Genomic DNA, 20,248 nt, shown 5'->3' on the forward strand with positions numbered 1-20,248 from the left:
GGCTTATTAAACTGATAGTTCGGTAATTTTCACATCTGTCAGCACCTGCTTTCTTTGGGATTGGAATTATTATATTCTTCTTGAAGTCTGAGGGTATTTCGCCTGTCTCATACATCTTGCTCACCAGCTGGTAGAGTTTTGTCATGACTGGCTCTCCCAAGGCCGTCAGTAGTTCTAATGGAATGTTGTCTACTCCGGGGGCCTTGTTTCGACTCAGGTCTTTCAGTGCTCTGTCAAACTCTTCACGCAGTATCGTATCTCCCATTTCGTCTTCATCTACATCCTCTTCTATTTCCATAATATTGTCCTCAAGTACATCGCCCTTGTATAAACCTTCTATATACTCCTTCCACCTTTCTGCCTTCCCTTCTTTGCTTAGAACTAGGCTGCCATCTGAGCTCTTGATATTCATACACGTGGTTCTCTTCTCTCCAAAGGTCTCTTTAATTTTCCTGTAGGCAGTATCTATCTTACCCCTAGTGAGATAAGCTTCTACATCCTTACATTTGTCCTCTAGCCATCCCTGTTTAGCCATTTTGCACTTCCTGTCGATCTCATTTTTGAGACGTTTGTACTCCTTTATGCCTGCTTCATTAACTGCATTTTTATATTTTCTCCTTTCATCAATTAAATTCAATATTTCTTCTGTTACCCAAGGATTTCTAGCAGCCCTCGTCTTTGTACCTACTTTGTCCTCTGCTGCCTTCACTACTACATCCCTCAGAGCTACCCATTCTTCTTCTACTGTATTTCTTTCCCCTATTCCTGTCAATTGTTCCCTTATGCTCTCTCTGAAACTCTGTACAACCTCTAGTTCTTTCAGTTTATCCAGGTCCCATCTCTTTAATTTCCCACATTTTTGCAGTTTCTTCAGTTTTAATCTACAGGTCATAACCAATAGATTGTGGTCAGAGTTCACATCTGCCCCTGGAAATGTCTTACAACTTAAAACCTGGTTCCTAAATCTCTGTCTTACCATTATATAATCTATCTGATACCTTTTAGTATCTCCAGGGTTCTTCCACGTATACAACCTTCTTTCATGATTCTTAAACCAAGTGTTACCTATGATTAAGTTGTGCTCTGTGCAAAATTCTACTAGGCGGCTTCCTCTTTCATTTCTTAGCCCCAATCCATATTCACCTACTATGTTTCCTTCTCTCCCTTTTCCTACACTCGAATTCCAGTCACCCATTACTATTAAATTTTCGTCTCCCTTCACTATCTGAATAATTTCTTTTATTTCATCGTACATTTCTTCAATTTCTTCATCATCTGCAGAGCTAGTTGGCATATAAACTTGTACTACTGTAGTAGGTGTGGGCTTCGTATCTATCTTGGCCACAATAATGCGTTCACTATGCTGTTTGTAGTAGCTTACCCGCATTCCTATTTTCCTATTCATTATTAAACCTACTCCTGCATTACCCCTATTTGATTTTGTGTTTATAACCCTGTAGTCACCTGACCAGAAGTCTTGTTCCTCCTGCCACCGAACTTCACTAATTCCCACTATATCTAACTTTAACCTATCCATTTCCCTTTTTAAATTTTCTAACCTACCTGCCCGATTAAGGGATCTGACATTCCACGCTCCGATCCGTAGAACGCCAGTTTTCTTTCTCCTGATAACGGCATCCTCCTGAGTAGTCCCCGCCCGGAGATCCGAATGGGGGACTATTTTACCTCCGGAATATTTTACCCAAGAGGATGCCATCATCATTTAATCATACAGTAAAGCTGCATGTCCTCGGGAAAAATTACGGCTGTAGTTTCCCCTTGCTTTCAGCCGTTCGCAGTACCAGCACAGCAAGGCCGTTTTGGTTAATGTTGCAAGGCCAGATCAGTCAATCATCCAGACTGTTGCCCCTGCAACTACTGAAAAGGCTGCTGCCCCTCTTCAGGAACCACACGTTTGTCTGGCCTCTCAACAGATACCCCTCCGTTGTGGTTGCACCTACGGTACGGCCATCTGTATCGCTGAGGCACGCAAGCCTCCCCACCAACGGCAAGGTCCATGGTTCATGGGGGGAGATCTAAAAGGTACATCACGGAAATTATGAATGTTAAAATAGTCAGAAATGGGGAATTCGATTTATATCATGATCTCCCTAAGATTAAAATAAAATTACTCCCAGCTAAATAAAAAAAGGCGACCAAGAACGTGATCAGATACAACACCACTACAGCTAATATTACATAAGAAAATGTAGAAAAATTTAGAGAAGTAATTGAGACAAGGAAAGAAGGTCATTGGCATTAACTCCAGATGAAAATAACTAAAGCAGCAGAGAAAACTTTAGGATTAGCCAAGAATAAAAAGAAGACATGGTGGAATAAGGAGTGTGAAGAAGCACTAATACAAAGAGCTCAAAAATGGAGAAAATGGAGATGTTCGAAAAAAGAGGAAGACCTTGAACAATTCAGACAACAAAGAAAAGAAACATAAAAAATAATCCAGATAATCATAAGGAACTTTGAAAATTGTCAACTTATTGAAATAGAAGAAAATTTCACCAAAAATAGTTCTAGAAATTTTTACCAAACCTTTACACACATACTTAAATGATATCAGGCACCAAGTATTTGTTTCAAAGATGAAAATGGCAAAATAGGGTTAAATAATAAAGAAAATTGTGAAATTTTAGCAATTTTTTTTTTGAAAAGTTAAACTGTCCCGTTCCAGCAGATAAATTAGAATTTCCAGTGACACCTCAAAATCTAGAGGAAGATTTCCCGCCAACAGAGCTAGGAATTCATGAAGCCATCAAAACACTGAAAAACAATAAAGAATGTGGTGAAGACTCCATTACAGCAGAATTATTGAAGTGGTCAGAACCAAAAATGATAAACGATCTTCAGCTGCTTTTTGAGAACATTTGGAAAACTGAAAAGATTCCAGTTGAATGGAAAAGAGCATTAATCCACCCGCTACATAAAAAGATAGACAAACAAAATGTCAGTAATTACAGAGAAGTGCCACTTCTGCCAGTGGCATACAAAATATTATTAAAAATTCTCCTCAACAGAGTGGTAGATACTTTAGACAAACAACTAGGAGAATATCAAGGTGGTTTTCGAAAGGGAGGATCCTGTGCAGAACAAATTTTTAACTTAAAGTCAATAATTCGCAATAGAATGTTAACCAGCAAACCAATACTAGTGTCATTTATAGATTTCAATAAATCGTTTGACTGTATAGACAGAGAAACGATAGATAAGGTCATTAGAGAATTTGGTGTTAAACCAAAACTAGCAAACATAATTCGTGAAGCACTAACAGGTACAGTATCTAAAGTCAAATTTATGGGAGAAATATCTCAGCCTTTTGAAATAAAAACCGGTGTTAGACAAGGTGACGATTTATCACCTTTACTGTTTAACTGTGTTCTAGAAAAAATTGTAAGGATCTGGAATTCGGAGCTAAAAAATCACAAAGTTGAACCAATAATTCTGGGAAGGAAAACAAATGAAATTAAGGTAAACTACTTGGCTTTTGCGGATGATTTCGCAATACTTTCAGAAAACCTTACAGAAGCAGTTACTCAAATAAACATTCTGGAAAAGTTAGCAAACAGAACTGGTCTCAAAATTTCAGCTGAAAAAACAAAATTCACGACAAGTATAAAAAATGCACCAAAAGAAACACAAATAGGTAAAATAGAGCGAGTATAGAAATTTAAATATCTTGGAGAAACTATACAACAGAATGGACTAGAAAAATCTGCAATAGATGTAAGAATTAACAAAATGGAAAGAGCATATGGTTTGACCAAAAATATTTACAACAAGAAATGCATATCTAGAAAAACAAAACTAAAACACTACACCACAGTGGTACGACCAGAATGTTTATATGGATCAGAATGCCTAACGATGAACTGTAAGATGGACAAACTAGAGGTTCTGGAAAGAAGGATTATTAGAAAAATAATGGGTGCAATGACAACTGCAGATGGTTGGAAAATAAGAAGTAATGAGAAGATCTACAAAAATATAGAGAAAATATCTGAATTAATGGCCAAACAAAGATTAACCTTTTTTGGACATCTCTACCGAATGGATGGAAATCGACTAACAAAACAAATGCTGCTATATTTCTGGAAGAAGAAATCGACAATAGCATGGATTACAGAAGTAAGTAAAGATCTTGAAAGAAACAACATCAAAGAATCAGAAATAGCAGAAAGAAACCGTTTTAAAAACAAAATACTAAATTTGGAAGGCTTTCAAAAGAAGAAGAATTAAAAAACCGGGAACAACATGGACAGAAGAAAGGAAGAGACTTCATGGGGAGAAAATGAGGTAATACTGGAAGAATAGGAAACAACAACAAAGGAAGAAGAGGAATTGAAGTTGTTAACGTGATACTAGTTGGTCAATACGATAGTAAAAAAAAAAACAAAAAAAAACAAAAAAAACTACCGAAACGAGACTCGAGCCAGTGATTAAGCAATTATCGGTCTCGAGTGCTATCAATTTTTTTTCCATTCTACGCTTCACGAAAACGCTCGTAGAACATTCATCTTTGCTGAAAAATTTGTATCAGCCAGAAATCGAATCCAGGCCCTCCACATGGCAGAAAAGTATTCTACCATGGACTTACGTTTGGAAATATCGGCCTGATTTTCGGGTGTTAAAGATGCCGGGAAAACTACAAAGTCGATTTGCTAGAAAAATTTTGAGAGTTGCATGGGGCTGCTTTGCTTGACTGGTATTTAAATTCTTAACTTCACGTACGATAAATACAAAAAAAATACAAAAATCCTGTTGATGTCTTCTTGTCATTTTGCAATATGAATTTTACATTCGTAGCTTATCTGAAAATCAGTTAAATATCTAATTTACACAACGTTGTATCTACGTAGTAAAATGTCCAAAGGACACCAAAACATTACCATTTACTTCTGGAGAAGAAAGACGCACGACGTAACTTACCCAGTTGTTGGGCACTGATCCGTCTTCCTTGGCGTCTACCCACACGTAGTAGTCCTTGTACTTCTCGTAGTTCTCGTGTGTTGGATCACTAGAAGCTATGAACCACTCGTGCTCATCGCTGGAGTGGTTGGGAACGAAGTCCAGGACCACCTTGATACCTGCACAATGAGAAAAAACCAAAATTTGAAGTGTGGGCTATGGAAAATACTGATTGATCCTCTCAATATTTCAGTCAACTTTTGTAATGGAATAATTTCTTAGTAATTCCAATAAGGGCGCCGCCTGGAAAGAGAGAGGTGAACATTAATGGCTTATTAAAACCAGTAAAAACATTACCAAAATCGATGCTATGAAACACCATGTCTGTGGTGTTATTGGGTGAAAGTTCTTTTCATGCGAAAAGTGATTTGTGGGCATGAGAGAAGGGAAGGTGATACAAGACAGTTCGCACATAGCTGGCACGATTGTTTTATTAATTGTTAAGTGGTCCATAGAAATAGTTGGTGGACATTGTACGAACCATGTTAAAAAATCGGAAATTTTGTCCAGTGCGGCAATGAAGAGTGCTCATGACGTACCGTTGGCAGCACTGTTCAAAGCTTGTCCACAATAAGAAGACCACTAACATTTTTGTAGTGTGGTCCGAAATGAAGCGTGTCTCGCCCAGGATACAGAAAGCGGAAGAAGAAGTGTGCAGTATTTTGTATCAGTGACTGTTTCTTGCAGTGCTAGCATAATTACTTGTGTTTTTACTTACAAAGTCAGGAGTGACAAAGTGCCTTTTCCATTGTAAAGTTCTGGTGAAGTGAAAAACTTACTTCATCTGGGGACGACCTTTTCAGACATTTTAAAAACTGCTAAAGAATAAACAGTCGAAATGCGATTTACAGATGTGAGAAGTAGACAAGCAGTTTCTACTGCAGTTCTAAAGGACCAACAAATACCAAGTGAATGCTCAACATCATCTAATATGTGCCAATTTTCTCCGCTGCTGGCAGTGTCAGCGTAAAGAGTCTTCTTATTGTGGACAAACTGTGTATCGTTACCTTGTTATTCACACAGCAAGGGGACTTTCTTGTTTAAAGAGAAAATACAGTATAGAAACTACGCCGGACTCAAATTAACGTTACCTATAATCCGAAAACGGTTGACACAACTTACTACAGAAACCATAAACAAAGTAGAATGTTCAGCAGCTGTACTGACACTTTCACATGTTTCAAAGCTAGTCCACTCGAAGGGTTATTAGCACGGGGTGAAATTAATCGCCTACAATGAAATCCGCTCGTTATTTATTTAAAATAATGGCAGTCAACAGTCTGAATACAAATGTAGTTATTCTGCATACATGCTGAATACAATGGTAAAACATGAGTCGTTTCTCCATTGCCACAATGCTTACATAGCCTCTGCTACTTTTTTAACGATACAGTGCCTAAGAAGGACAGCTGACGCACTTCTGCGACTCACTCAGTTTCTATTAAGGCACATGGCTTCGTCTCCATTAGCTGGCATTTCAGCCAATTCTAGAGGTACGCATATTTAAGAAGATTAATCTAGAACAGGAATGCTACAGGCTCCAGTAATAGTTTGCTAGATCGTACCTCTCTCGTGGGCAGCTTCCAGAAGCGCTTCGAAGTCCGCCATGGTGCCGAACGTCGGGTCGATGTCTCGGAAGTCCGAAATGTCGTATCCATTATCAGCCATCGGAGATTTGAAAATGGGTGACAGCCATATCGCCGCTATACCCAGGCTCTTAAGGTAGTCCAGCTTCTCAATCACACCTGTAAAAAGAAAGTGCAGCAAACTTAGCGAAGCAATAGTAAGTACATTCGATTGAGTCATATGGGGAAATGAGAGGCTCTTCCTGAAGCGAAGAGCGGTTCTGGATACATGCTATGCATGGGGTTGCGTCTCTCATCCATTCTCCGCCCGTCTTAGTAAGAATGGCAACCGGTCCAGAATACTCAAAATTTTTGTCGGCACAATTTGTCGGCAAGAGAAATTGTGGCAAAGTAAAGAACATATTACCAGTGTGATCTATATTACTTCAGGATAAAAACTTACACTCTTTCCTCAGCCAGTTACTTGGAAAAGCAAGATTTATCAGGCAAAGAAGAAAAGTTAACGTCGCGATTGGTGAAAATTTTCCAACGAAGTGGCTGAAGTACCTTAAGTTCCTTTCCATTTTCCACAGACAACAATTCAGACATTTTATGCATCGCCTAAAAATAGACCTGCTGGGGTACTATTTGAGACTCTACGCAAGAATCTCCAACTCCACCCTCTAGTCGGCCTAGGCACGCAGTCCTATAATTCTGATGGACCTCTTCCGTGGCCCTAAGGAAAATACAGACCCCACCATTCCGTTCCGTTCTCTACGACTGACCCAACTCGAAGTGCATCTACATAGAAGGTTTGAAAGTGAATGACAACGAGTTCGTTATCCTGTTGCATACATAAGGGGAACAAGAAGCATTCTGTGCAAAATGGATGCAGCGTGTATATTGCAGAGTTAGCAGCCATATCACGGGATCTGCTTTACATCGAAACTCTGCCACTAAAGAACTCTCCGGTTTGTAGCTACTCCTCGAGCTGCTTACAGGGAATATTTCAGAAGCTTCTTTGTCACTACCATTCAAGACCTGCGGAACCACCATAGCGTTCATTTGGACACTGAGCCCTGTGCGTAATCCGGGAAATGTACTCGCTGACAAATGATCTAAAGAAGCAACCGCAGGAGAAAAACTGGAACTCAGAGTAACAGGCATAGACGTCCGAGTGAATCTGAGAAGTCAAATTTTGAAACCTTGGGATATGGAATGGCATGGTACCAAAAAAAAAGGTTCAAATGTCTCTGAGCACTATGGGACTTAACATCTGTGGTCGTCAGTCCCCTAGAACTTAGAACTACTTAAACCTAACTAACCTAAGGACATCACACACATCCATGCCCGAGGCGGGATTCGAACCTGCGACCGCAGCAGTCGCGCGGTTCCAGAATGAAGCGTCTAGAACCGCACGGCCACACCGGCCGGCAAGCAGGATACAAAAACCCTCAACAAGCTGAGAGCAATCAAGGATACCACAATGCCTCTCGGAAAGATCCCATCGTACGGGGCCGACTACGTATCGACCACATCAGACTTACCCAGGAGTTACTTTGACGTCAAGCGCCTTCCCCTTCCCCACTTACAGCTGTAGTATTTCATTTCCTCATACTGTGTAGCCTACTGGCAGATCTGAGACAATTCATCGATTTGTCTACCTCCCTACGCCACATACTTGCGGACGGTGCGATAGCAGCCATCAAAGCTTTCCTGAGGAAAAGCGAATTTTATTGCAAAATTTAATGCACCTCTAGTTTCGGTCGTATAGGTAGACGTTATGGTGAGGACATTTCGCTGCTGTGTATGCCCCAACTAAAAATGCATTTTTAAATTTTTATTTACATATTTCATTCAGCTGACTGTTTAAGCTAGTTGACTTTCCAATCGATATAGCCTTCCTTTTGTCACTTTTTAGTGCTACTGAACACGATGACCCTTCTGGTCTATCCTTCAGGCCGGCCGGTGCGGCTGAGCGGTTCTAGACGCTACAGTTTGGAACCGCGCGACCGCTACGGTCGCAAGTTCCAATTCTGCCTCGGGCATGGATGTTTGTGATGTCCTTAGGTCAGTTAGGTTTAAGTAGTTTTAAGTTCTAGGGGACTGATGACCTCAGATGTAAAGACCCATAGTGCTCAGAGCCATTTGAATCATGTGTATCCTTCAGTGGTTGATATGGGATGGAAGTGGAAGGTGCGCTTACCGCCACAGATGTCCGGTGCACCGAGCCTCCATCTACGGCAATTCCACGTCCACTCCATCATCAGTTTTCCTTGACCGGTTATAACTTCTAGTTGACTGGGTTTTATCTCTCTGTTAATCGTCTGACTTAACCTAGCGTCGCAAAAAATTTTCAACCGTGACTAAAAGCTCAAAGAACCTTCCTCTTTTCTCGGTTCACATCATTTTATATGAATTTCCAGTGAATGGGGTCCTTAAAACCAATATGATTAGTTCCTTTAAACCCTTTATCATCATCATCATCATCTATACATGAATGATAGGCCATGCTCTTACTAGGCACACTTCCTTGAAGCGACCTCTAACAAAAGACTTGGTCCCAGTGTTAAATAAGAGATAGCTGTTTCTTGTTGCTGTAGTCAGCTTTACGTCAATGGGAAGAACTATATTTCTCTGTAATCTTTCATCCAGTACAGTATCACCCATGTACTTCGGATGTTGGGTTCTGTGTCACTAAAAATGTGATGTACTTGTTAATTCCGTAAGCTGGAATGTTGACGAACTAGCAATTTGGTAAAAAACTATAAATTGTTCGACTTTTGCCAGATAGTTACTACAAATCTCTGAAGGTATCTTCAACTCCGTGTAGGTGAAACATTTAATATGTTCCCACGATATCACTGTTGAGATTGGCAATGGTTACTAAATATTTCACCTATACACACCTTGAAAATGGAATATAACTTTATAAAAATGTAAAGTGAGGCATATATCATCTAAGCCTCCAAATATCGAACTTATTATCACTACTAAAAGTATAATATATTTGTGATTTTGTAGAATTTATCTAATAAAAAACTTGTGATATTCTTCCCGGATTTGCAACCACGTCTTCAAGTCAAGTTGGCACTATATTTCGACAGTCCAACTGACTGTTATTGCTGAGTGCACCTCACCTGAAGATGTCGCGGCCGTCGAAATATTATGTCGAGTTGAGGATCTGGTTGCCATTGCGATAAGAGTATTAAAAGTATGAAACATTTGTTCAGATTTTATTATTCCTCTCCGAAACACAATCAAAGCGTCGTTGATGTGCGCTGTGTCCATTTTCCCGCCTCGCAGCCGTTGGTAAATTGACTTATCAGTACTTAATGACTCCGTCAATTTTAATTCGTTTATTTGTTTAACTCTGTTCATTCCCCACTCCTATAACTGGAGCGTACTGTTCGAGTTCACCTCCCGAAAATCTATATCGTAACCTGCGGCAGGAGCAATACTAATTTATTTCTGGGACAACGTTCTTCGATGAGAACGTTGTCCCAACCAAAAACTAAAATGTTGCGAATGGGTGAGGAATGTATATGTTGTATGAGTGTGTATGTGTTACTGAACGGAGTGCAGTATGTGTGCGAAATATCTTGTCTTAGCCGCGCGGGATTAGCCGAGCGGTTTAAGGAGCTGCAGTCATGGACTGTGCGATTGATCCCGGCGGAGGTTCGAGTCCTCCCTCGGGCATGGGTGTGTGTGTTTGTCCTTAGGATACTTTAGGTTAAGTAGTGTGAAACCTTAGGGACTGACGACCTTAGCAGTTAAGTCCCATACGATTTCACACACATTTGAACATATCTTGTTTTAAGGGGGGTAGGACGTCAAACGGGCCGACTTGGAGCAGGAGAGGCACCACGGGACCTTTAATTTCTACTGTCTATACTTTTACAAATAAATTCTTAAAATTTAACAGCATGACCAGGAAGGTTCAAATGGTTCGAATGGCTCTGAGGACTATGCGACTTAACTTCTGAGGTCATCAGTCGCCTAGAACTTAGAACTAATTAAACCTAACTAACCTAAGGACATCACACACATCCATGCTCGAGGCAGGATTCGAACCTCCGACCTTAGCGGTCGCTCGGCGCCAGACTGTAGCGCCTAGAACCGCACGGCCACTCCGGCCGGCTGACCAGGAAGGATTCAGGATTCATACTCATAGCAGTGGAAGCTCAAAAACTTAAATTTCATCATTTTTTCACTTACTACTGGGTGCATTTGTTGCTATAGGTACACTTTTATTCCTAAATAAGAGGGACTCTTCGATGACTTCTGCACAGCATACAAACCATAGTTACAGGTGTATGAAACTCTAGAAGTTATTTAATTTATGAAAAAATGTGTGAACTGTTATATTTTAAACTTCATGTTCAGAAAAAATTCATGTTGTATAGTTGATTATCTCAATTTTTTCCACAGTTTTTTAATAGATTAGGAAAATTCTAGAGTTTCATACACCTGTAACACTGTTCGTATGCTATGAAAAATTCATAGAAGAATCTCTCTTACTTGTGAAGAAAAATTTACCTATAGCAACAAATGCAGCCAGTAATAAGTGAAAAAATGATGAAATTTCACATGTAAAAAAACGTATTTTACTACGTTTTTGAACTTACAATGCGATGAGTGTGAGTCCTCAATCCTTCCTGGTCATGGTGACAAAGTTTTATGAATTTATTTGTAAAAGTATAGACAGTAGAAATTAAAATGTCCTGTAGTGACTCTCCTGCTCCAAGTCGGCCCGTTCGACGTCCTACCCCCCTTAAGGGGAAAGAGAAATACAGACCTGCGACGCCTATGCTTTCTCGGTGATCCCCACTATTGGTTTATCAATCAAATTACTGTGTCGTCTTTACGAAACGTTTCGATTTGTTTTTTGAACACCTTTTTTTCCCCTGAATATTGCACTTAGAAAAATTGTCAAACGGTTGTTTAGGCCGACGTTGTGACTTGGTTGATAGCGTGGGTACATTTCTTTATTCAGTCTACCTGTATAACCTCTTCATCGCTCTCTGTAAACCATGGCAAACTAAGTTTTTTTAAACGACTACAGTTGATTCAGATCTCCATCTCCCCATACCCATCTCTTAAACACATATATTCAAAAAATTGTTCTAAGGATTTCAACGCATCTCACACACTCTCTCTCTCTCTCTCTCTCTCTCTCTCTCTTTCTCACCCCTGGCCCTGCTTCTCTCCAGTATTTAGCCTACCTGCCGCCTCTTTACCTTTTCCTCATCTATCTTTGAACTCCATGCCCTCTGAACCTTCATTCCATAAAATTCCCAAATTCGTGCCTCTGTTTCTGATTCTGGATCATTCCTTACCAGCTTACATCATCTATCACTCTCCCTCTCTCATCATCCCCTCTTTCACATAAATTTCTTTCTCTTTGCCACTCAATTCTGTCTTCGTCCCTCACACATTCTTATCCTCACTCTCACCTTCTACGCTCCTACTATCATCCTGTATTCTCTCACACCGTCGTCCCTCCTTTCTCTCTCTCAATCTTTCTCTTTCTCTTTCTCTCTCTCTCTCTCTCTCTCTCTCTCTCTCTCTCTCTCTCTCTCTCTCTCTCTGTCTGGCTTGGCTATTGCTTAGCAGTGTAAGAGATCGGCGCTGTGCCTCACCGTTGAGATCGCCGACTCCGTCGCCGTCGCTGTCCTTGAAGGACTTGGGGTAGATCTGGTAGACGACGCCGGACTGCCACCACGCCAACTGCGCCGTCGCAGCACCGGCCATGGCTGCCACTGCTGCCAAAAGAAGGATCGTCCGCGCCTTTCCCATGTCCCTGCCGGCGACGCTCTGCCTGGGATCTGCACGCCTCTGGCACGAGGCCACCGCGCGCGGTATTTATAATCCGCAGCTTGTGGCTGCCACGTCAGGGAGGTGTCTAGTAACCGTGGGACAGGTCGCGGATTACGGACGTGCCACGCCATATCTCGCCATCTCAGACCGCAGGCTTATCGTTATCAAGCGCCTAGTAACATCTTCAAGCGTCAATGCAGTTCACGGCTGCGCAACAGTTGCGAAGGGAAAATGCGGACCATTTTCTTGACCGACCTGTCAGCACGAACCCCCTTCATGAGAGAGGCAGCTGCCAATAAGCAGTCGGTAAGGATGCAACAAGTACACGGTTCCCCACAATCATTTCGAAATTTTTCCCGTCTTTCACCACAGCTGAACACATAAGAAACACAAATGCGTTTTACCGTGATTAGGATGCACTGAGGTGACAAACGTCATTGGATACCGATACGTACTGGGTGATCAAAAAGTCAGTATAATTTTGAAAACTTAATAAATTACGGAATAATGTAGATAGAGAGGTACAAATTGACACTCATGCTTGGAATGACATAGGGTTTTATTAGAACCACAAAAAGACAAAAGACAAAAGTTCAGATGGCGCTTCATCTGATCAGAATGGCAATAATTAGCATAACAAAGTAAGACAAAGCAAAGATATTGTTCTCTACAGGAAATGCTCAATATATCCACCATCATTCCTCAACAATAGCTGCAGTCGAGGAATACTGTTGTGAACAGCAGTGTAAAGCATGTCCGGAGTTATGGTGAGGCATTGGCGTCAGATGTTGTCTTTCAGCCTCCCTGGAGATGTCGGTCGATCGCGATACACTTGCAACTTCAGGTAACCCCAAGGCCAATAATCGCACGGACTTAGGTCTGGGGACCTGGGAGGCCAAGCATGACGAAAGTGGCGGCTGAGCACACGATCATCACCAAACGACACGAGCTAGAGATCTTTCACGCGTCTAGCAATATGGGGTGTTTTTTTTTTCTAATAAAACCCCATGTCATTCCAAGCATGTGTGACAATTTTTACCTCTCTATCTACATTATTCCGTGGTTTCTTAAGTTTTCAAATTTATACTGTCTTTTGATCATCCGGTACATAAACAGATGACGGTAGTATCGTGTACAAGAGGTATGAAAGAGCAATGCACTGCGGAGCTCTTCTTTGTACTCAGATGATTCGTGTCAAGATGTTCGACGTGATTGTGAGTGCACGACGTAAATTAACAGGCTTGGAACACGGAATGGTAATTGGAGCTACACGCAAGAGACATTCAGTTTTGGAAATCGTTATGGGTTTCAATATTTTCCGATCCAGAGTGTCATGAGTGCATCGATAATACCACATTCACCATGGTGTCACCTGCTTGACAAACAAATAGTCGGGTGTCCTGTGACAGCAACCACCGAGTTTCACAATAAGAATGTTTACAGATTGATTTAGGACGATCGTCGTATCTCTTAGAGACAAACTGCAAGCACACTCGGCATCTCACAAGAACGTGTGGGTCACGTTATTGCTGTTCTTGGCTATCGGAAGATCTGTGCACGATTGGTTTCCCGGATGGTGACCCCTGAAATGAAAGAGCACAGACTTGAAATTTGCCAGGAACTCCTCTCGCGTAACGAGATGAAGATGACGCATTTCTCCATTCATTTGTGACAGGAGACTAAACGTCAGTCTATGGAATATAGACACAAAAACTCGCCCCAGAAAAAGAAATTCAAGACGCAGGCCTCAGCTGGAAAAATCATGGGCACAGTGTTCTGGGACCCAGATGCTGTTATCCATGTTGAAATCTTTGATCGTGGAACAACAATAAATTCAAAGCGTTACATCACAACGCTGGAAACTCTGAAACGACGGCTAACAAGCGTCGAAAGAGAGAGTTAAGTTTTTTCTTGCAGCATGAAAATGCCAAACCACACACTTCACGTGCCACCACAGAAGAACTTCAGAGACTGAATCTCACCACCGTACGCCATCCTCCATACAGTCCAGATTTAGCACCGTCTGACTTCCATCTATTCCCGATAATGAAAGACGACCTGCGGGGACATCATTATGCTTATGATGAAGACGTTGAGAGAACTGTGAAGCTGTGGTTGCCGAAACAGAGTGTCGACTTCTTCCGTGACGGCTTCAGAAAACTTGTTCATCGTTGGCAGAAATGCATCCAACTGGATGGTGATTATGTGGAAAAGTGAATATTGGTAATTAAAGATTATTTCTGTGTTTGATTTATTAAAATATTTCCATCCAAACTCAATTAAAGAAGGTGAAGACATTACTTTTCATTCCAGCCTCGTAGTAGAAAACTCCTTATGATTGTGGACTCAGAGGGATTAGGACACATTGAAGAACACCCTGAAACAATTCCTCTTGTGGACGTAAGACATTCTGTCCATACATTTCATGGTCATCCAGAAGTATGTCCTCAGTTTGGTTGCTGGTTGATTGGAGGCAGGGGACCAAACAGCGAAGTCATTGGTCCCATCGGATTACGGAAGGATGGGTAAAGAATTCGACCATGCCCTTCCAAAGGAACCACCCCGGAATTTGCATGAAACTATTTAGGGAAATCACGGAAAACCTAAATCAGGATTGCCGGACAAGGATTTGAACCATCGTCCTCCCGAATGCGAGTCCAGTGTGCTAAACGCTGCGGCATCTTGCTCGGTTATCATGAGTTTTGCTAATAACTCCCTGATTACAGAAAACCATTGTAAAATAAATTAAGGCTTCTACCGTTGTGAAGTAAAATATCATTTACACATGAAAGGATAGCTATAGTTCTATCCTCTCTTCCCACATTCGCCACAAAGCAGGATGGATGTTAGTTGCTGGCAGTGAAGTTGTTGTTTGCTATTAATGTTTCACATGAGCGTAATTTTAGATAACCCGAAAGAGGGCTGCCTTCAACCAGACATTTTAAAAAAAAAGGTTGAAACGGCTCTAAGCACTACGGGACTTAACTGCTGAGGTCATCAGTCCCCTAGAACCTAGAACTACTTAAACCTAACTAACCTAAGGACATCGCACACATCCATGCCCGAGATTTCGAACCTGCGACCGTAGCGGGTGCGCGGTTCCACGGACATTAAACCTTGATCTTCCATGTCTCTATGCTGTTAATTTTTAGAACACAACCTACGACTAGCTTAGAGACAGAAGTGATGACGCTTTCTGCAGAACCTGACCATCATTGTGCAGGATAATGCTCAAGCACGTACAGTGCAAGCTGTTACTGATTTGTTTGACTGATGGGACTGCTAAATGCTATGCCATCTACTGCACTGCCCTGACTAAAGCCCTCGTGAGTTCAACTCGATTTCTAAACTGAAGGGAACACTTCACGGCACTCGTTTCAGAACTGCTACAAATCCGTCGGTCAACAGACCGCGCCGCTAGAACTGTCAACACAACTGGCGCTGCTAAGAGTGTCCTACGAGTTCCATATCTCTGGCAATGGGTTATACACAATGTTGGTGACTACTTTGAAGGTCAGTAAAACTTTGAAACACGTATCTACTTTGTTCGAGCTGTAAATAAATAGTTGCCACTTTTAAAGTTCCAAGCCTCGTACTTCTGTTAAATATTTTCTTCTTCTGTCTGGCAATCCTCTTGTGTCACTTCGTCCGTTGCCTTTCTCATCCTAGCCTCTATCTTCAGAGACGCTCATAATTATGCAAGTTAATTAGGATAATAATAACTACCAAAAAGCAGATAGACTGCATTGTATCTCTTCATTTTTTCTCACACTAATGCTATACATGTTTTTTTAATAGATTGTCCTTCGGAATTGTCGATGTATTTGTTTCATGATCAATAGTAGCCGGTTTGGACGTGATCTGTTTAGCAGCCATCAACGTTATCTCATTGAGATAACTACTACTTGTAGTAATTGATATAATCTGCTGATTTATATTAGGAAGAAATCCGATTTTGCATTGCGAAGAAGATTGGCGTGCTTGAGACATTTAAAATTTGTGGTTGCAGAATAATCAACCAAGTCAGCTACATCTAAAGCACAATGGTTCGTGTCTTCCTGTTAACACTTGAACTGCGCCGTCAGTGTCATATTTCTTTAGAGCAGATACGTCAAGGATCGTGTGTTCAGAACGCCAGCCACTGTCACGGCTGCCTTTCGTGCACGATCAATGAAGCAATGAGAACTGTCAATGCTGCCTTGCTTACCCGTACAAGGGCAGAACTCAAATTCGCCCTGATGGTGGCTCGCGGGACATACACTGAAATCTACGTATAGCATATTTGGCCGAGAGTCCCCTTCTGGGGAGTTCGACCGCCTGGCGCAAGTCTTTTTATCTGAAGCCCTTCGGCAACTTACATATCGATGAAGAGGAAATGATGATAAGGGACAGAAACACACCTAGTCCCGAGCGGAGAAAATCCTCAAACCTACCGGGAATCGAACACGGGGCCTCATGATCGAGGGCCAACAACGCAGACCAAAAGACCACAAGCCGCTGACGGGGCACACATTGAAGTCCTGGCGTAAGACTAAATACACTCATGCTCATAAATTAAGGATAATGCTGATACATGGTGGAACAACGCTCTGGTGGGCGGTCTGCGGGTTTAAATCACCTCAGGGTATGACCATGCAATCACTGGACCTGCGGTCGTCGCACGGTGGCGCTGGCAGCAGTCAACATACGCAGAGGTGTGTTGGTGCATGTGAGAGTACGGTGCAGCGAGTAAGTGTGCATAAGTTTTCAGACGTGCAAATGGTGACTGTGTGTTGAAAATGGCCCAAAGAACACATGTTGATGACGTTATGAAGGGTAGAATACTAGGGCGACTGGAGACTGGTCAAACACAACAGGTCGTAGCACGGGCCCTCGGTGTGCCACAAAGTGTGATCTCAAGATTATGGCAATGATTCCAGCAGACACGAAACGTGTCCAGGCGCTACAGTACGGGACGTCCACAGTGTACAACACCACAAGAGGACCGTCAGTGCCCGCTGACGGCCACGGAGTACTGCAGGTAGCCTTGCTCGGGACCTTACTGCAGCCACTGGAACACAGTCTACAGACGACTGAACAGACACGGTTTGTTCTCCCAGAGACCTTCAAGGTGCATTCCACTGACCCTTGGTCACAGGAGAGACCGTAAAGCCTAGTGTCACGAAGACAGTACATTGTCATTGGAACACTGGTTCCAGGTTGTATTCACGGACGAGTCCAGGTATAGTCTGAACAGTGATTCTTGCCGGGTTTTCATTTGGCGTTAACCAGGAACCAAATACCAACCCCTTAATCTCCTTGAAAATGACCTGTATGGAGGTCGTGGTTTGATGGTGTGGGGTGGGATAATGATTGGTGCACGTACACCGCTGCATGTCTTTGACAGAGGAACTGTAACAGGTCAGGTGTATCAGGACGTCATTTTGCACTAGTATGTCCGCCTTTTCAGGGGTGCAGTGGGTCTGACCTTCCTCCTGATGGATGATAATGCACGGCCCCACCGAGCTGCCATCGTGGAGGAGAACCTTGAAACAGAAAATATCAGGCGAGTAGAGTTACCTGCCTGTTCTCCAGACCTAAACCCCATCGAGCACGTCTGGGATGCTCTCGGTCGACGTATCGCTGCACCCTTAGGACACTTCAGGAGCTCCGACAGGCACTGGTGCAGGAATAGGAAGCTATACCCCAGCAGCTGCTCGACCACCTGATCCAGAGTATGCCAACCCGTTGTGCGGCCTGTGTACGTGTGCATGGTGACCTTATCCAGTATTGATGTCGGGGTACATGCGCAGTAAACAGTGGTGTTTTGTAGCACGTATGTTTCGGGACCGTTTTCTCAACTTATCACCAATACCGTGGATCTGTGTCTTGTGTGTTCCCTATGTACCTATGCTATTAGCGCCAGTTTTGTGTAGTGCCACGTTGTGTTCATTCTGCAATTATCCTTAATTTATGAGCATAAGTATACTTCGGTAGCTGCTAAACGTTTTTTACAACAAACCACGATGTTCTATCTCTAATATAATGGGCAACAACATAACGCAGGAGGACACGATACATTAGGGATGATAATGGATAAGCGCCCTTTACTGCTTCGGATCACCTTCAAATTTCGTCGAATGGTGTTGAACTATCCATAGTGGATCCAGCATGTGAGACCAAAAACTGCGGTCACGGTGCTCTCCAAAGGGATCAGATCACCTTTAATGGGAACACGCCTCCACAATGTCTGACGGTGGCAATAGTGTCAAATGTTGACCAGAATGTCTTCCTGTTGCTCGCCACACTACGAACTGTCGTTTTCGACGGCAAAATGTGTGAGACTCAATGCCCACGGGAAAGCTTCATTGACGTCCTTTGTCACCCACTGAGGCCTTTTTGTGTCGATTCTGAGTGGCGTGAGTTGAACGCTGCGTGTCGCGGTCCGGACCTCCATCCCAGAGGAGTCAAAAGTAGAGAATTTTGAGTAAGACGGACTGTGACGACGACCTTCCTATCGTGTGAGACATGCACGGTGGCATTAGGCAGAATGGTGAAGTTTGGTGCCAGGGTGACATCACTGATGCTCCTTACACGCCATAAGAACTCCTGAGTTCTGACCTTTTTTCGGAAGTTCCGTCAAGCCCGTGGGTAACGTCACAGGGTGCCATACTTTTGTACGATTACATAGGAAAGTTGTACGCATCTTTGAGCCAAATTACAAACTTACGCCGTGCAATGGGTGGGAATTATCAGGTTTAGAAAACGCGAGCCTTTAATTCTGTTGAGCACTATAGTTTCCAAGTTATGATCTTTGAAATGATAAAGGAAATTTTTGGACATTTCATACATGTATTGTAACATATTTGAAACATGTCAGTCGTGCGCCAGCGTGAAACTTACTGAAGTAAGCTGGAAACGGCAGGAAAGAGCGTGAGACCTTGAAACGTCCCCTTTGAAAAAATTTATGAATGATTGTGCTGATAAATCTCTTACATTATTTGCTTTACAGACAGCTGAGAAAAACTGAACGTATTCAAACATTACTCTCTTTACCTATTCTGATCAACACTAAACTGACACACAATATTTTTAGCGCAACGCAATCTGACTTTTACTAATCCCTACAAAAGAATGGCGCTGACAAACAATAACCTATACTTTTCACAAATCACTTACCTCACAAAAATCTTCGTTACTCGAACTACTCAAATACAGCGAGCGCAAATACTGCCAGCTAAATAAAAGATTCTAACTACTGAAGTCACTAACTACTGATAGGCATAGTTAGCAAATGAAAGATTTTGATAAAGAACAAATAATGTATTTACCTTAAAAGTGTTCGAAAGTCATTATATATATATATATATATATATATATATATATATATATATATATATATATATATATATACTCCTGGAAATGGAAAAAAGAACACATTGACACCGGTGTGTCAGACCCACCATACTTGCTCCGGACACTGCGAGAGGGCTGTACAAGCAATGATCACACGCACGACACAGCGGACACACCAGGAACTGCGGTATTGGCCGTCGAATGGCGCTAGCTGCGCAGCATTTGTGCACCGCCGCCGTCAGTGTCAGCCAGTTTGCCGTGGCATACGGAGCTCCATCGCAGTCTTTAACACTGGTAGCATGCCGCGACAGCGTGGACGTGAACCGTATGTGCAGTTGACGGACTTTGAGCGAGGGCGTATAGTGGGAATGCGGGAGGCCGGGTGGACGTACCGCCGAATTGCTCAACACGTGGGGCGTGAGGTCTCCACAGTACATCGATGTTGTCGCCAGTGGTCGGCGGAAGGTGCACGTGCCCGTCCACCTGGGACCGGACCGCAGCGACGCACGGATGCACGCCAAGACCGTAGGATCCTACCCAGTGCCGTAGGG

General features: G+C 42.5%; 1 protein-coding gene across 1 annotated transcript in view; it reads right to left on the bottom strand.

Moving 5' to 3' along the window:
• The window catches only part of LOC126340263 (uncharacterized), a 175,253-nt gene extending 162,858 nt beyond the window's left edge, over positions 1-12,395 (bottom strand). The window contains exons 1-3 of the mRNA XM_050001682.1: positions 12,185-12,395; positions 6,543-6,722; positions 4,939-5,096 (exon numbers count right to left, since the gene is read on the bottom strand). Of these exons, the coding sequence (XP_049857639.1) occupies positions 4,939-5,096; positions 6,543-6,722; positions 12,185-12,341 (495 nt within the window). The 5' untranslated portion in view covers positions 12,342-12,395. The remainder of the gene's footprint in view (positions 1-4,938; positions 5,097-6,542; positions 6,723-12,184) is intronic.
• Between the last annotated feature and the right edge of the window lie 7,853 nt (positions 12,396-20,248).

This window comes from Schistocerca gregaria, chromosome 1 (assembly GCF_023897955.1).
Source record: "Schistocerca gregaria isolate iqSchGreg1 chromosome 1, iqSchGreg1.2, whole genome shotgun sequence".
In the NCBI taxonomy this organism is placed as follows: Eukaryota; Metazoa; Arthropoda; class Insecta; order Orthoptera; family Acrididae; genus Schistocerca; species Schistocerca gregaria.